Raw genomic sequence first — 16,724 nt, 5'->3', positions numbered from 1 at the left:
AGCAAATAAGATACAATGCCATGGGTGGTTTGGTATGGGTTGTTTTCCGATCGATATGACTACAGTGTACGAGCATCATGCCATCACGATTCGATGCCAGCACGAGTACGAGTACATTACCAGTTCGCGAGGTGAAGGAACGTGAGAAGTTTAGAACCCTGAGCCGGAGAGCTACAGTTACATACGGTGTGATGACGTTGTCCCGACGTTGTCCCTCTCACTACTAGGACATGTCTTTTAAGGGTAACTTTATAATTTCCTATCGTTTCGGACACTTGTCCTCCATCGATCAGGAGTAGCTTAAGAGTTATACCAAAGTAATGGACTTGCTGTTGCAGCGTAGCGCAGCATAAATGATGCATGATGTATGATGCATGATGCGATTCTCGTTGTCTGATCACCTGAAAACGATCTTGTCCACATATGGCAGATTCACCAAGGTGTATGTGACATACTGTATGAGCTGTATGTGTGAATGGACTTTGTGGACATATTGGAAGGGACGGTACTCAAAGTGGGTATGCCTTACATGGTCAACCGATGCTATGCAAGAGAATTTCATTGATCTAAAATGAAGGCAGGACTTGGGATTTAGATTTAAGATTGTCCATCCGCAGACACATTGTTCCGATTTTATCTAAAGCAAACTTCTATATCTATCAATATACAGATTTGGTTGATTTGATTTTGTGAACTTCTTTACCTGTTCTATATTCTCTTCCTCTACGCCCTATCTACTCCACAAATATAAGCAGAAATTCTTTTATCCTTGTTCCTGTTTATGTGTGTCTTCCATGGAATTCAAATGTTTTGACAGTGCTAGAGGAGATCCTGGGATAGATCACGGAACAAAGGGCATACTCGAGACGTCTCTAGAAAGAGAATATACCTGCACCTCTTCTTCTACCTCCTCCGAAAGGATGAGTTACAGCAGCAGAAACGAACAGACCGACACTGTCACCCCGCGTCAAAATTAAAATCAGCTAGATGAAACCAATGGTAGACGGTATGACCAGCATGCAACTCACGTCAATCCAATAGCAACACTAACCAACTGTTGAGCCACACTGAATCCAGAGCTATAAGCAGTCGACGATCCATCCGAAGATTCAGCTGCGAAGTTGAAGATACCTCCATTGGATAGACCAGAGGGAAGTTGGAATAATATTCCAGTGACTGTCACTGGGAAACTCGACCCGTTTGATATTCTACCGTAAAGATTTCCTAGAGTCCCAACGACGAAGGATCCGATGGCAGAGGTCATGTCGGATCGACCCGGGAAAGCCAACGATGAGAAATGATTACTTGACCATCCTGCTACGGCGACTAAGACCATGATGGGCTGTGACAAGTCAGTCAGCAAGGCAGCTCAGTGCATACAAGGGTAGGGCGGGTGACATAGAGACGTACCAGTTCTTTGGCCCAAAGTGGTTGTTGATTTCTCAACGAAAGGAAGAATGAGTACGCGGGACAACATAAGATATCTATTGCACCCAACCGATCAGTCAACTGCCTCGGGGTCGAGTATGACTCCAACAGTACTTACACCATAGGGCAGAGGGAGTGACTTGATACCAAGGCGCACTACCGTGCGTGTTAGAGCAGGTATAATCACTTGCATTGAGTACCTATTCCACGACAATCGAACATGAATATAGTCGATCAAAATCAATATCACTCATGAACCACTTACATCATTACCGGTAATCTTCTCATAGAGGACCGCTCCGATCGAAATACCGAAACCCAAGAATAGGGAGTAGATAACACCTGTTTTTGCAGAAATTGATCAGTACATCAGGTATTCTGGGATATGTACAGGTAAGGGCAAACTCACTATAACCGATTCTGACCGCACCGGCAGTGATATTCCTCGAAGCCAGTTCCAGAGCACCACAGAGTACGATGTAACCCTAATTATCATGGCAGAACTCACATCAGTCCAATTTGTACACGATCTGTTGACCAAATAACCAAAATTTTCGCTTACAGGTAAAATCAACACTACACCACCGGAGACCAGCGCGGTATAGCAAAACACACCAGTGGATCCGAGAGCAGCAGAGACGAAAGAAATGACAGTCGCGATGGCAATTTCGAATACGTTTGAGAACATGTCGTTTCGGGCAGCCAACATTTGAACACCGACGAGTAAAGCTCCGAGGGGCATAGCCATGAGTGCATCCACGAATGATCTGCAGTATTACAACAAGATATCAGTCAAATGATCATCGCTTTGGGATAGCCATGAGAAGCGATACACTTACCCATAGAAACCAATGACAGTGATAAAAGCCGAACACATCGCACCGATGATCAAAGTCTGCCACCAATTATAATAGACAGGTGTAGTCATAAGTACATCTAAATCCTTTGAAGCCTGTTCCACAGACATCTTATCATGTACGACATTCCAATAAAGGTGATGAGTGGCAAGTAATTTACCGAGATCTAAACCGGTAGCTTGCTTCAAGAATTTGGTCTCGGACGTATGGGTAGCATCGTCACCGAAAGAAATCAACATTGTTCCAGGCATGTAGACTACCTGAGCGTTGATCTCGAGGACTTTAGCAGTAGCTTGGATTTGGGTTTCAAGTCGGTGAGAAGGGGATCCGAACCTATCACCAACAAATATCAGCGGACTCACATCACTATTGACGATACCGATATATCTTGACTCACATCATCAATGCTCTAGCAAGTTTCATCAAGAATTGCTGTCTAGCCAAGATAGCAGCGACGTGTTGGATGATCTATTTCTCACATCACATCAGCACATCATCGCTTTAATACATACGTATTAATGAAAACACTTACAAAGATCTCCTGTTTCTTCCTAGCTTCTCTAGCCTTCTTTCTTCTCTTCTTCTCCGCCTCCCATTCCTTCCTTCTTCTCTCCTCTTCCGTGAGAGGCCTGGAGAAATAATCGGGACCGCCCTTTTCAGGTGGAGTACCAAGTGGAGTTTTGGCAGCACTCAATAACCATTTCTCAGCAGATTTGATCTGTTTACCACCTTCCTTCAATGCATTGACGGGTAGAGCAGCTAATGAATCCAATTTCAATGGTGCCTTAGGTTTCTTCTTTCCATACTGGGATTGTCCGGATTGTTGATATTTCGAACTCAAAGTCAACGAAGAATCATCGTTTTCTGATCTTCTCATGGAAACTAAATCATCACTGGATATAGCTTTTTTCTTAATTGACAGATCATCTTGCGAAGGGGATTCACCATCTCTCGATACTGCTGTTGAAGAATGGACGGAGGTAGGTCTGGATCCAGTTCTAGAAGAAGGTCGCGAAGGCGGTCTCCAATTTTGAACTTTTTCTTCTGGGTTCAGGTTCGGTGCGGAATAACGATTGAGCTGATATCCCGGTCGTCTGGCTGCGGGAGCAAGGGCAGAACCAGCTGGCGTTGCTGCTCCGGAGAGGTTGGCAGTATTTTGGATGAGTGCACCGAACACCCCTGCGCCGGACTTGGCTGCGTCTGGTCGATGATATTGGATTTGCTCTTTGGCACGTTGGAAGAATCCTGTAAGGCCAGGTGAAGGAGGTGGTCGTTCACCGTTGGAATATCGAGAAGGTTGAGGAGCCAATGGTTCACCTGCCGTCTCAGCCGTAATAGACGCTCGGTGGTGTTCATCGTGAATGACTACCTCTCCAGCAGGAGTACCATTGGAATTGGAGCTCGAAGTTGATTTTTTGCCGCCTAAGCCAATCAAACCTTTCATGCCTTTATGGTGACCTTCCCCAGAACGTCTTTTCCTAGCTGCCTCATCCTCAGATGAGTCCTCGTCATCGGAGTTGGGTCTTGAAGAAGCCGCGGAAGTGGTACCGGAGTGCATACCATCTTGTTGACCGTACAAAGCAAGAAGGGAAGATAAGATCGATGCGCCTCCTGGCATACCTGGACCACCACCACCACCTCCTCCTCCACCATGGGATAAAGCAGCAAGAGAAGGTCGACGAGGTTCGGGATATCTAGCTGCGAAAGCATCTTGAGAAGCTCTTTCGTTGTCTTGAGGTTTCTCTGGATCCTGTACAGCAGTGGTGACACCGTGTGATCGACCACTTCCAAAAGCCCTATTGACATTACCGGATGTTTTGACCCTTCTTCTAAGCACACCCCATTTGCCCGTATGAGCTCTGACGAGATCTTTAGCAGCATCTCGTTGGTTCTCATCTTGATCTGGCACCTGGGGAATATTGGGTAGACCATCTCTCTCTCCAGGATCGATGTAGGTAGGTACATGTTCTCTCATACCGTTATCTGCAAATTCCTCGGGGTTGGAGCCTTGACTTGTGACTCGATCTAAAGGAGGATCGGTATCCAATCGATAATCGTAATCTTCATCTTCAGTTCCCTGTCTGTCCTCACTCCCATCTAGACTACTTTGCCTACTAAGTGAACTTGGTGGTCTGTGTCTTCTGATCGAGCCGGTACGATGTGCTTCCAAGGCGTCTCGGAATTGTTCGAGATTTCCTTCATCCAACTGATGAGGCGACGGCGGGACAGGTTGCAAGGGATGAAGCTGGACAATGTGTGAGTCCGAGGTCCATTGTACACGACGTTTTGGTGTCTTTGTACCCGTTTCAGGAGGCGCAAGACCGCCCGTTGTGGCCTGAGAAGGTCCTGCGGGAGGAGAGACGGTGGCCGATTGGGGGGAAGCATCTAGCTGACCGGGGGAACTGGAATGAGAATAGGGAGAAGCGAGGCCGTTGGGGTTGCTCGTGGGCGAATGTGAGGTATCATCAGTCTCGATGTGAAGCGCTGGTGCTTGGGGTGTTGTGGGAGCTTGGAAAGGATTGTCGGGTATCGACATGGTGGAGAAGTATTGGATTTTGCAACGAGAAAGAGGGGAATGGGTATTGTGTGACAAGATAAGAGAGTGACGATGGGGGTTAGTTTTGGTTGAGACTGAAACTATATGTGTGGAAAACTTCGTGATGAGATTATATTTAACAGGTCGTGGAAAGATCGTCGATGGTCTATCGTAGGTAAGGTCGTTTTTTGGAGATTAGAAAAGTAAAAGGTAGATAAGTTATCGATACAATTTTGGTTGATCTTTTTAGTCTGAAACAAGTGGGTGCTACAAATTTTCAGATGGGACTGATGGGAATAGATGTTTTGTTGGTGTCTATTTGATGGATCAAAGAGTAAGAGCTTTGATCAGCAACAAGAACAACGAACAACGAACAATGAAATGATACCTTGGGTTCGAGGTATAAGATGGACAAAGTCTCGACTTTTCTACTGGGATTTCTCCACAGACTGGCAATGGGGGGATAAAAAGTCTAATCGCAGCCACCGTATAAGAAAAAGTCAAACTCACGGACCGCGTATGATGTGATGATGTGATGGTGAAGGTGACGATGAACGACGTGGTTGTCCAGTCTCTGGAGTACAGACCAGTCTAAATCCAAAATAAAGGGTTCTTGAGGATCTTTACCCTATCGAAATCAAATATGTTTCGGTAAAAGCGAAAATTCAAAGACCCATTCGCTGAGTTTTGGCACAGCTTGAAGGGATTTGAATGTATATACTATACGAAACGAGGTTGTCCTTTCCTTGTCCATAAGGATGTGAAGATGAACTACCAATGATGCCAAGTAAGCGATGATGGGGGGTGGTGAAGTGTAAAATTGGGGTATCAAGTATGGTTGAATTCCTTGAAGGCTAAGTAAGCTATGTGATAAATTCACTTTTCCACGTTTGTTGTTGGGTTTGGTGCGGAAGTATAAACAACCCAAAGGAACAGTCGGCACAGCAAGGCAGCGGAGCCAAGGAAAGGAGACGAAACGCTGATGTGATACGTGTCGTAATGAAAACCAGAAAAAATTATTCCGCCGCCGGTAAAATATCCAAGTGAAAGGATACTCAGGGATACTTACTCCAGGTGCGAAGCAAATTGTGACAATCTTCGAGTGGGTGTGGTAGATGCGTGAGAAAGAGAGCTGTTGGTTGCTGCTGTGTGCTATTGCTGCTGTTGCTGAGTCAAGCTACAGGTGGACTTCTTCTTGCGTGAATCTCTATCCAAGAGTCATCATTGATGCAAAGGCCACTGCAGATGGTGTTACCATAAAAACCTTGCATCCATAAAGTTATGATTGACCAGATCCGACCGGTTTTCCGAATCAAGCGCGAAAGAAGGGGGAATTGGGGGTGGACGTTCATATCCTGTCATCTGATCAAAGTCAACGGCTGACTTTTCCTTGTTGCAACCAAGATGGTCAGACACGGCACCAGTTCAGACCGAGCTTATGGTAAGTTATTCTTACTCTCCTTCTTTGGGTAAGGCAGTCACGGCAGAAACACATGACGTCAGTTAAACCCGGGCACCAAAACATCCTGGAAGAGAAGACGACCTAGAGGGGTAGGCGCGCACAGCCAGATATACTCCCCTCTTTCGAGCCTATCCAGACGCAAAGACACGTGGCAACCGCTCAAAGGACAGGTTTGTTGTCGTGTCTTGTTGCTCGATATCTTCGGACGTGTAGTTAGTGTTTATTCTGTGAGACAAAAAGAGTTTTCATATACAATTCGCATTGTTTGCTACAACATCATCATCAAGGCATAAGGACTGTCAAACAATTGAAGCGTCATGTGGTTGAGCGACGGTCAAAGTGCGTTCGACTCCTACTTTAGACCTCCAGACAATCAGGAGGACGACCAAAATGAGGCGTGACTGACCTGTCTGTCTCGCAGAAATCGGTATTGCCCTCGTGGCATTTGGTATATTCTTCCAGTTTCTGGGTGAGTCAAACAAGCGGGAGTCAGCTAAATTGTGTGCGTAGAAGATGTATTGAAGCTGATTGATGTGATATCCATAGGAATAATGTTATTCTTCGATGGACCTTTATTGGCATTAGGAAATGTCAGTTCTTTGGTCTAATTGATTCATGATCTCACACCAAAACAGCAGCTACGACCTCATATGATGACTACAACGACCTTGCCATACTGACAGTGTTATCTTTCCAGATCTTATTTTTATCCGGTTTACCATTGATTATAGGTCCAACCAAGACGTTCTACTTCTTCTCCAGGAAAGAGAAATGGAGAGGTACACTATGTTTCTTCGGTGGGATGTGAGTACATATTCTATATTCCGCTCACTCATTCACTGCTCCCAATGATATATGTGGAAATACTTCAAATCTGACATGAGTATTGTTGCGTATAGATTATTGGTATTTTTCAAAAGACCTATAATTGGTATATTGATTGAATTCGTTGGATTCATCGGTTTATTCGGGTAAGTCTTCTCCTTCTCCCTCTCCCTCTGCGTCCATTAATCTCTTCGAGTTTCAATTTGCGCTTTCCACACAACGCTGACATTGATTTGTACACACCCACGCAGTTCATTCTTCCCTGTCATCCTTCAAGCACTCCGTCAAACTCCTTTCATAGGTACATTCCTATCTCTACCTTATATACGAGGGGTGAGTCGAAATTTGGACATAAACTTGGATTACTCTATGAAGAACCTCTGTGATTGACTGACTTTTTTTATCTTTTGTCGTGTGGTTCTAGGCCGCAGATAAATTAGCGGGTGTCAGACAGAGTGCTGTATAATCCCAAAAACTAAGGGAGCAGCAGGTTAAGTGGGTCGATTTGGTTTGACAGAATGATATATAAGTATGTCAATGGTTTCAAAATTCCACATGAGAGGAATGCATCCATAACCAAAATTCAAGAGAAAGAGGAAAGAGGTTTGCATACCGATGAGACTGTTCGGTCTGCATCAGTATTAGTTATCTTGTAGATGATGGTCTTCAGATGCTTGAGAGCTGCGTTGTTACTGTAATTCTGGACATTTTGATAGACATACATTTATCGCAACAAGTACAGATATACCAAAGTGTAGAGTATAATCGATAGATCAATAGTGGACACACTACGAGAGAAATCTATAGACAAGTGACGTGAGAGTAGGAATGGCTGATAAGGCGGAGAGAATACATATAGTGAGGAAGTGATGATAGTGGTATGATGCGAGTGATAGGTGTGTTGAGAGGTAACATATAAGAGGATGGGGGAGATGAGGATTTCCAAAAGAAACGATTCGGCCGAATTGAATTGATATGATCGGTTTGATAATGGTGGCTTGACGATGATGATGATCGTGTCTGGATGGAAGTGATATACCTCTATATAACTTCAAGTTGTACTCGTGTATCTGCACTGTATTTTATATATTCCCTCGTCCCAACTTCCTTTACGAGTTATAGATCATTCAAGACTAACCACTAAGTGCCTTTCTGTTTGAAACCACTCCACTGATCTTGCGATTTCCCATCCCAGATCGGTCTAAAGGCATCTTCAGTGAATCCATTAGTCTCCTTCGGATCAGCTTTAACAGGTAAGACCGAAGCGTGATAGGGTCTCTCCTCGTTCACATTCTCATTCGCTTGTTGCGATTGATGAGACGATTCATCTCTTTCTGGTATAGTTGTAGGGAAAAATCCTGATTCCCTTTTGACGTTCGGATTACTGGAAGAAGAGGAAGGGGGGAATCCCTTGGTGAATGATTTTGGTTGTGGGGAAGAAGAGAATAGGAAAGATGTATTGGGTGGCGGAGTGTTCCATGATGATGCGGGTGCAGGAGGTGGTAATGGTCCTGCTCCTGTACCTGTAGAGGAGGTTGATGAGGCAGGTGGTGGGATAGGTCGATGATGTTGGTATGGGATTGGATTATTTAGTGTTTGAGCGAGTTTAGCCTGTAACGGTTGTATATCATATCGAGATTAGTTTGATGATCTAGCTTATATTCGACTGATGTATCAAGGATGATGGATGCCCATACTGGAGATGTATCAACTCACATGTAAATCACGGAGATCATTGCCTTGAGGTCCAGCACGAAGATCATGATTGAACGTAGCTAACAGATCATCCATCGACGCCATCTTGCGTGTGTGTCTTGGGTAACTCGATTTGCACTCTTATGAGATAAGAAGTCGTAACTTGTTTATGAGCTGAGAAGGCCAAGTAGGTATTGACGATGTCCTGAGTTTTGTTTTTCCTCTAAAGACCGTTTTGTATCTTTCCCAAAAAAGGACCAGAACTTCTGATGATGTTTGAACTGATGTAGAAAGATCAAGTATTTATATCTAGAGGTTTACAGGAATCGCCGTTCTCGCTCTACTTCTAGCCTGTCCGTTGATCAGCAGACCCAGCTTGGTGTTTGGAAGGTCGAGATAGATCCAAATTCCTTTGTTCTCGGGGGTTGAAAGGGGTGTGGTATTTCTATCTTTGATCGGAATGATTGAGTAGCGAAATAACAAGTGGATATCTATCTTTGATTTCCTGTACTTATCTTGATATTTTAGTATAGGCGAAATGGAGAAGTGAGATGGGATGGCGATAAAAGATTGGTATAGTGATCAAGGTCGAGTCGAGGATGTATCGCGTAGGGCGTATGGTGAACAATGGATGTTTATGGATAAAGGATGTGAACGTTTCTTTTGAGATGGGTTGGGTTGGACTTGATTATCTGGTTTTCTTTGGCTTGAGGTTGTCGTAGTAGCCTATTCTAACGGTGACAGGTGAGATAAGAAGGCGTAATGGTGCGGATGTGAGCTTGTATGATATAGCATTGTCAATAGACAGAAGATAAGGTATGGATAGAGTGATGCCCGGTAAAACCAAAGTAGGTTTGACTGCTGTGTGACTTTGGGTTCCCTCGGTCCAAGTCGGATAAGACTGCAAAGTGCTAAGTGCAGGGTAGGGTAGGGTGGCAAATTATCAGTATACGGATATTACTCGAGTATGGTGTATGGTGTATGGTGTTATGGTGCGATGGCAGCTTTAGTCCGCGCCGGGGGAATCATCCAATTCAATTGCCGATCCGGGGATCAGGGCGTTTGCTCAGACCACAACTCACACAAACGTCTCGCTCCTACAAAAACAGTAGGACAGTAGGACAGTAATCGTTTTTCCAACCGGTCAGTCCTCTCAAGTAAACTCACTCCGTACATGCGACCATTTTTCGGTCTCACTTGATACATTTCAACCATGCACCAGTAGGTGAAGGGCACGCGGAATTGCCAATAGCTGGTCTCTCACTACCTCCGTCCCGGTCCCACCACAAGCAAAAAATCTCCCCGGGGCGAGTCGAACGCCCGACTTTCAGATTTGCAACTTATCTTAAAGTTAATTACAGTCTGACGCTCTAAACCACGCTAAACTACGGAGAGCGAATGGATGAAGGGGCAACAGTTGCAAAGGATATATAAGTGTAAGCGTGTGAAAGGGCATAACAACAGTGCAATGTGGAAAGGCAAATGCTATTGAGATAGTATATACATGCATAGAACTACAACAAAGACATCTCTAGATGATACGGATCAACCATAGGTCGGAATGGAATGACACCAATCATCTTGTGAAAAAAAAAACGGATGAACATGTCATGAATTACTGTTTATGTTCGAACCCATCTACCGCCGCGCCTCCCCATCCTCTAAACACATGCTGTGGCCCATGGTTTGGTGTGCGTGTATACTGAGGGAGGTTTTGATCGTGATGACATTGGTGATAATGATGATATATCACCTGAGTTGAAGGTGGATGATAATAATATAATACCGGACCAACATATTGTTGACCACCTCGACTTATACTTCTTCCTAATGATTCTAATCGATCGCCCATATGACTTCCCCACATCTCGAATCCATGCCCGGAATATTGTTTGTAGTGTTTACTCGTTGGGTCGCTGTTTCATATTTATCATTACAACTGGTCAGTACAGCTTCCCTTTTTGATCATCTATGAATACTCGTATGACTTACTCAAGCTACAAAATAGATACAGGTCAGCAAGTCAAGGGATTACCGTTGAAGATGAACACTCACGTTGGCGGTTGATATACATCCTCCGCGTATCCTTAGTGGTTTCTCCTTCTCTTGCTTTTGATTCTTCTGAGTGGACACTGCATATCCATCAGAGTTAGTGATGTTACATTGGAGGTTGTGACACGCACCTTTGTCCGTATGTCGTAGAGCCTTCATCAATTTTCGTAATGCCATGATGATCGTACTTTCGGAGTTATGGCAGGTGTACGATATATGATATTGGATCGCTGGGTAGAATGATTTCTGATATATACGGGATCAACATTCTCTCTCTTGATCATACTAGCTCAGCTTATATATACATGCATCCTTCATGTTGAATACACAAATTCATAAATGTAGAGAGCAAAAATAAAAATAGTTTTGAAAATCCCATTGTTCCGCGGACGTCAACGGTCGATCATTTGAGAAATAAGCTTAATTCCCTCAAATCCCCTCTGTTTCGGTGCCATCACCGTTTATTTCCAGGCCATCTCTCTGCATCGGGTATATGCGATTCGGTAAATACATACGTTCATAAGCTTATACTTTCACTTGCATCGACAACTAGCAACCTCCTCCGCCCCCTGCACCACCACCACCACCTCCTCCTCCTCCTCCAGCTACTGCCCCCGCAATAGCGCCATTCCTACCTCCTGCCCTATGCCGATGTTTATGTACCGTGCCATCGACTTGGGTGTCATCCCTATTTCGAATCTTCTTACCGTATTCTCCATATTTGCGATCTTGATCTCTGAGAATTATGGTCAGATATGATGATCCGAAGATAATTTCTTTATCAACTCACAGTTCGAACTGTCAAGTCAGATCCGAAAAGGAAAAGAAATCAATGTCTATAGTAATATAATTGATGAAGATTGTACGAGCACATACAGCTGAGTCGGTACAACATCCACCTCGTAATCTAAGTACCTTACGTTCTGCTTTACCATGATCATTATCATAATCCGCATTGGTCCGTTCTACATGCAAAAGTCATCGGAATTGGTTTTAGCTTGTATTCCCAAGAAATCCGCGATATCTTACCTTTACTCGTTATGCGATTGAACCACATGTTGATATTGGAAACGTCTGTTTTCCAAATAAGACAATGACTTGTATGACATTTTATCACCTAAGGGTTGAGAAAACGATAAATGAGTGGTCCGAGGTTTGGAGATCTATGCATGTGTACTGTGTATGTATGTATACGTCCCTCTCTCTCCTCAGAAGACAACAGCTGATGACCGGCCGAAAGTGGAGCGTTGAACCAAGAGACACACTAACGACTAGACTGATCAGCTGACGATCACGCACAACTTTTCAAAAGGGCGAAGAGCAATCTTAACTGTACATGCAAATTTCCCATCCATGAATTTTTTTGAGTACGTGACGATCTAGGATGCAACAAGCTCACACTCCTCGGGGTATCATACATGGTACATGTTGAGAACTCATCAATACAAGTGGTTCGTATAATAGGTTAAATGTATACAGTTTCATACAGTAATATCAAAGCTCTAAGCAGTCTAATATACCATACTCGAATTCAGCTCAACATCCACCACCACCACCTCCTCCTCCGCATGACGATGCATTCCCAGAAAAAAACAAAGACATGATTGTTCTTGCGTTTTCGCCTCTTGGGCATATCGCTATTACACATGTGAAGATCAGTACGCCTCCTATACAATGGATAATACTGGAGAATTTCATTGGCAGTCGGTAGGTGAAGAATGGATGACTTACTCGTCGTACTGGATAAAACAAGTAATGTGAACTCATCAGCAACAGTCACTACGACGACGAGATGCCAAAAGTGATCAGATTGAGCATTCACATATTTAGCATTTCCACCACAACAGCAACATCCCCCTCCTCTCAGTCTCAACGCTCTTTTATCATTCTCAATTGATGAGATTAATGGATACGAGTTAGCGGGCGCTTCTGATCGAACTATAAGATGAGAGGTATCAGCAAACCGAATGCTGATGTTGTAGGCCAATTTCGAAGTGGTATTTACCTTTACTACGAGTAGTATCGCGTCGCTTGAAATTGAAAATGGATGTTTATCCCATGATGTGCTGTACGATGAAGTAATGTTATATGTGCCTGAGAAATCTGTATAAGTCAATGACGGTATGCATGCATATCGAGCATTCGCGATAAGCCAGGTAGGTATATTATATACCTGTCAAAGAGATCATTACCATCACAGCACCGCAAAAAACGATGAATGTCATTTTAGTACAGTAGTTTAGTCACTTTATCTAATCTCAACATTTTACACTGCTTTATGTCATGATCCCTCAGCTGTCCTACGCCCTACACTGGAATCTCGTCTATTTCTGGATATTTAGGGCATGAGCTACAATCGTGCTGTACCCATCATAGTGATTCGATGGAGGGATTTTCTTCAGACCGTGAGTGTAGGAGGTCACATACATGGACTGCACAGTATTGTATCATCTGATTCGTTTCGATGGAAATCACTTGGATTCTGTGCAATTGGTTGTACCATAATTCACCCCTTCCTGGTTCATCTCCAGCATTCTTCAGAATGATATGAGCTCGAGGAATCAACATCCACCACCACCGCATCCCATCCATGATCCACTACTCAACCCTTTCCCACCCTTCTTCCTTCTCTTCTTCTTGCTTTTCTTGGTACCGCCAACATCACTATGAATATAAAATCACACATGAGCTTCAATCCCGATATACCTACCTCATGGGAAGGGATGACTCACTCGATCTACCATAAATGTGTATGACCATTTCAAAAGTCAGCAAGCTGCAAGCTGCATGCTCCAAGATACAGAGTATAGAATGATAATCTTAAATTATGCCTGCAACTCACATTACTTGCTGATGCACATCCACCTCTGAGTCTCAGTGTTTGTGTTGGCGATCCACCAGAATCACCAAGTGGGTATGTACGTTTATGTACTGTAACTCATTCCAAGTCAACATCGAATTAAAACCCCTTATCTGCTCATCTCTGAATGGGTTATACACACTCACTGGGTTTGACTTTGATCGTGGATATGAGTGACAACAAAGGCATGGTGAACGGTACTATGTGATATACCAGATCATCTAGGTGGCGAGTTCAAGCGATATAATTGTACAATCCTCACCTTACTATGTGGATATTCAATTACACTTATTGACTATCGACTGTTATGTGTGAATCGGTAAACCCGAGAGTCGGATTCATGCAGAACGGACAAACCGATGACGAAAGTAAGACACCATGCTTTTACGAGTAGACTAGACGCCTTGCCAAGACTGCAAAGGACCTACACTATGAGCGGACAAGAAGAGGCGATGCGAATGATCAAGTAAATGTGTACCAAATTGGAAGGCTCATGGGTCATATCAGCCTTTCGCATAAATAGTAAACATTTCATGAAGCATTCAAAATGTTTTTTTTTATCTTCGTTTATATCTAAGTATATATATAATATTAATAGAATAAAAAACAGAAGGACGAAAAAAGAAAAAGAATGTTATATGTATGGGAAAAGAAGGTTGTAGGTGTTGAACCAAAAATGTCAACTACTCGACGGCCCTAATGCCTCGTGTCCCATTTACTTGGATTCGCTCATGTCGACACCTGAATCAGAGATGTTTCCATTCTCGTCCACCGCGACTCTTTGAGCTACACCCCTAGCGTTTCTGTAGAAGACAATATCTTGATTATCTTCAACATAGACACAATCCCTGTACGACTTGTAACAAGAGACAAACATGTTCTCGTCCGATCGGTAGTAATGGGGACCAAGGAATTTTCGGAGAGCTTCGGTAGCTTCCCATGCGTTGTAGTGGGGGATCTTGGATGAGATATGGTGAGCGACGTGGGTCTCACAGATACCGTGCAAAACGTAGGCTCCGATGGGTCCCATGAATGTTCGGTCGATCGTGGCGAGGGCTCCTCGAGGGAAAGTCCAGGTGTTAGAGGAGTAGTGAGCTTCAAAAGCGAAAGAACAACATAAATCAGTTACAATTTGACATGTCAGCTGTGAGGTTACAACTTACGAAGAACGGGATCAGTGTGTTGAAGGTAAGTGATGAATACGAGCCAGTTGTTGACGAAGAGATAAGGTAAGAAGTAGATGACGAACATCTCAGAGAAACTTCTCTTGTAGGTCCAATAAGCGAGAGCAGAGAGGGTAAGGACGACACCGATGTCGGACCAGACGATTTGCCAGAAGTGAGAAGCCTTGAAGATGATGGACGAAGGGGTGAAGTGGTTAGTCCATTTAGGGTAGTGTTTCTGACCGGAAGCGTTGACGGCGAGGTATGCTGGCCAGCCAACTAATTGTCGAACAAAAAGGTTGAACAAGACGGCCAACGGGGCATCCTCAAGAATTTCGGCGAGTTCACTTTGTCTTTCTGATGAAACGCTACAAAACGATACGAGGTCAGTAAAGTCGCCCAAAGACGTGATATGAAAAGTCAAAAATCGGCTCACTTCAATCCGCGGATCTCAGCCTCCTCCTTCATCTCAGGTGCACCTCTGTCCTTTCTGGTGACAGGTACGAAGACCTCATCTCTGGTCAAATGACCGGTAGCGGCGTGGTGTCGACCGTGCTGATAAGATAGATAAGATACAGATGATCAGCTTACCGTCTCTGCAGAGCTGGATACGTTAATCAAATCAAGGCAACTTACAGAGATTCTCCAGGAGTGGTATGGTACCAACAAAGCAGAGTGCAGGAACCAACCGACAGTGTTGTTGATAGTCTTGGATGAGGAGTAACCTTGGTGACCACACTCGTGACTATCGATAAACACAGACACAATGATCAGCTTCCATGATCACATGGTTTATATCATAATCGTCGTGCAAATCAGTACTCACGCGATAACCCATACTCCGGTTCCGAACAAACCAGCAGCAAAGACGTAAAGGGAGTAAAGGGCGATCCTGGCAGCGTGGTAAACGGCAGGTGCGAGGTTGCTATAGTACGAATGTCGATGATCAGATCAGCAACATGTTAATGTGAATACAGGGGGCAAGGATGACTCACTACCTAGCAAGGAATGGATCGATATGGAAGGCTCCGTAAGCCAAGAGACCAAGAGCGATGAAGTCTTGGACCACATAGAGAGATGAGTGGAGTGCGGATCGGTGGAAACAGTGGGCACTGCGGATGATCACATATGTCAGCTAAACTCGTCGCGTTGGCGTTTCGCGAGTGTAAAAGCAGCTCACGGGATAGCATCGAGTAATTGCTTGACAGTGAAGTTTGGTACGATGAACCTGTACGAGACAACACAATATGAGTATGAAGCTCCACTGGGTTTTGGGCGGCGAAACGAGAGAAGAGCGTGGAGCCAGCGACTCACTTTTGACCTTCAGTCAATTCAGCTTCTTCGGCTTCACGAAGGAGTTGATCCTTCTCTACCTGTCCCGCAGGGGGAGAAGGTACTCTCTGTCTTAATCCTGCTGTGGTAGACATCTTGGGAGTGGTTAATTTGTTTGGTGGGTGAAAGAGATTGTACGTGAGAAGAGAGTGATCTGAGTAAATCTATCTAAAGATTCTTTTTGATGAGTGAAAGGTATACGATGATACTCAATTCAGCAAAGAAAGGAGTGAACGAGATGGAGAGGGTCAAAGAGGAAGATGTAAGATGAAAGGATTTGTGGTTGGATGGATGTTTGAGCGAGTGAGTGAATGGGATAGTGCAAGGTAAGTCGATCAATCGGATTGGTTTATTGGTGTACATCCCTCCATCTCCATTTTTCACCACCGTAAGAATCAAATCCTAACCCCACCGAAAAAAATGGATCAAGGCTCAGCTCCAGCTAAAATGAATTTTACCCTGAATACTGATCTTGGTTGAATTCATCCGATCTTCTTCCTTTGCCAATTCCCCA

The 16,724-nt window shown here is 44.1% G+C and overlaps 7 protein-coding genes across 7 annotated transcripts; 1 reads left to right on the top strand and 6 right to left on the bottom strand.

Annotated features, from left to right (window-relative positions):
• Positions 1 to 872: 872 nt before the first annotated feature.
• I203_102160 (uncharacterized protein) lies at positions 873 to 4,821 on the bottom strand (the record flags this gene model as incomplete). Its single annotated transcript, XM_019146665.1, has 10 exons — positions 873 to 954; positions 1,029 to 1,342; positions 1,411 to 1,484; positions 1,547 to 1,628; positions 1,694 to 1,770; positions 1,838 to 1,913; positions 1,991 to 2,195; positions 2,268 to 2,618; positions 2,683 to 2,753; positions 2,818 to 4,821. 10 exons carry the CDS (start codon positions 4,819 to 4,821, stop codon positions 873 to 875), a joined length of 3,336 nt encoding a protein of 1,111 aa, XP_019004198.1.
• Positions 4,822 to 6,600: 1,779 nt separating this feature from the next.
• Positions 6,601 to 7,574, top strand: I203_102159 (uncharacterized protein; the record flags this gene model as incomplete). The annotated part of the gene is made up of 7 exons (XM_065517037.1): positions 6,601 to 6,622; positions 6,705 to 6,752; positions 6,830 to 6,873; positions 6,981 to 7,087; positions 7,183 to 7,254; positions 7,360 to 7,441; positions 7,533 to 7,574. 7 exons carry the CDS (start codon positions 6,601 to 6,603, stop codon positions 7,572 to 7,574), a joined length of 417 nt encoding a protein of 138 aa, XP_065373855.1.
• Positions 7,575 to 8,248: 674 nt separating this feature from the next.
• Positions 8,249 to 8,908, bottom strand: I203_102158 (uncharacterized protein; the record flags this gene model as incomplete). The annotated part of the gene is made up of 2 exons (XM_019146663.1): positions 8,249 to 8,719; positions 8,825 to 8,908. 2 exons carry the CDS (start codon positions 8,906 to 8,908, stop codon positions 8,249 to 8,251), a joined length of 555 nt encoding a protein of 184 aa, XP_019004196.1.
• Positions 8,909 to 10,418: 1,510 nt separating this feature from the next.
• Positions 10,419 to 11,032, bottom strand: I203_102157 (uncharacterized protein; the record flags this gene model as incomplete). Its single annotated transcript, XM_065517036.1, has 3 exons — positions 10,419 to 10,719; positions 10,839 to 10,935; positions 10,987 to 11,032. The coding sequence occupies 3 exons, from the start codon at positions 11,030 to 11,032 to the stop codon at positions 10,419 to 10,421; spliced, it is 444 nt and encodes a 147-aa protein (XP_065373854.1).
• A 372-nt stretch (positions 11,033 to 11,404) lies between these two features.
• On the bottom strand, positions 11,405 to 11,912 carry I203_102156 (uncharacterized protein; the record flags this gene model as incomplete). Its single annotated transcript, XM_019146661.1, has 4 exons — positions 11,405 to 11,591; positions 11,646 to 11,653; positions 11,732 to 11,820; positions 11,885 to 11,912. 4 exons carry the CDS (start codon positions 11,910 to 11,912, stop codon positions 11,405 to 11,407), a joined length of 312 nt encoding a protein of 103 aa, XP_019004194.1.
• A 1,504-nt stretch (positions 11,913 to 13,416) lies between these two features.
• On the bottom strand, positions 13,417 to 13,904 carry I203_102155 (uncharacterized protein; the record flags this gene model as incomplete). Its single annotated transcript, XM_065517035.1, has 3 exons — positions 13,417 to 13,519; positions 13,657 to 13,786; positions 13,862 to 13,904. The coding sequence occupies 3 exons, from the start codon at positions 13,902 to 13,904 to the stop codon at positions 13,417 to 13,419; spliced, it is 276 nt and encodes a 91-aa protein (XP_065373853.1).
• A 526-nt stretch (positions 13,905 to 14,430) lies between these two features.
• I203_102154 (uncharacterized protein) lies at positions 14,431 to 16,305 on the bottom strand (the record flags this gene model as incomplete). The annotated part of the gene is made up of 8 exons (XM_019146660.1): positions 14,431 to 14,810; positions 14,879 to 15,246; positions 15,315 to 15,433; positions 15,515 to 15,623; positions 15,705 to 15,803; positions 15,874 to 15,990; positions 16,059 to 16,106; positions 16,193 to 16,305. The coding sequence occupies 8 exons, from the start codon at positions 16,303 to 16,305 to the stop codon at positions 14,431 to 14,433; spliced, it is 1,353 nt and encodes a 450-aa protein (XP_019004193.1).
• Between the last annotated feature and the right edge of the window lie 419 nt (positions 16,306 to 16,724).

The sequence above is a fragment of the Kwoniella mangroviensis genome (assembly GCF_000507465.2).
Source record: "Kwoniella mangroviensis CBS 8507 chromosome 1 map unlocalized Ctg01, whole genome shotgun sequence".
NCBI classification, from domain to species: Eukaryota; Fungi; Basidiomycota; class Tremellomycetes; order Tremellales; family Cryptococcaceae; genus Kwoniella; species Kwoniella mangrovensis.
The sequence above is the reverse complement of the archived record's forward strand: the minus strand, read 5'-3'. Positions and strand labels throughout refer to the sequence as shown.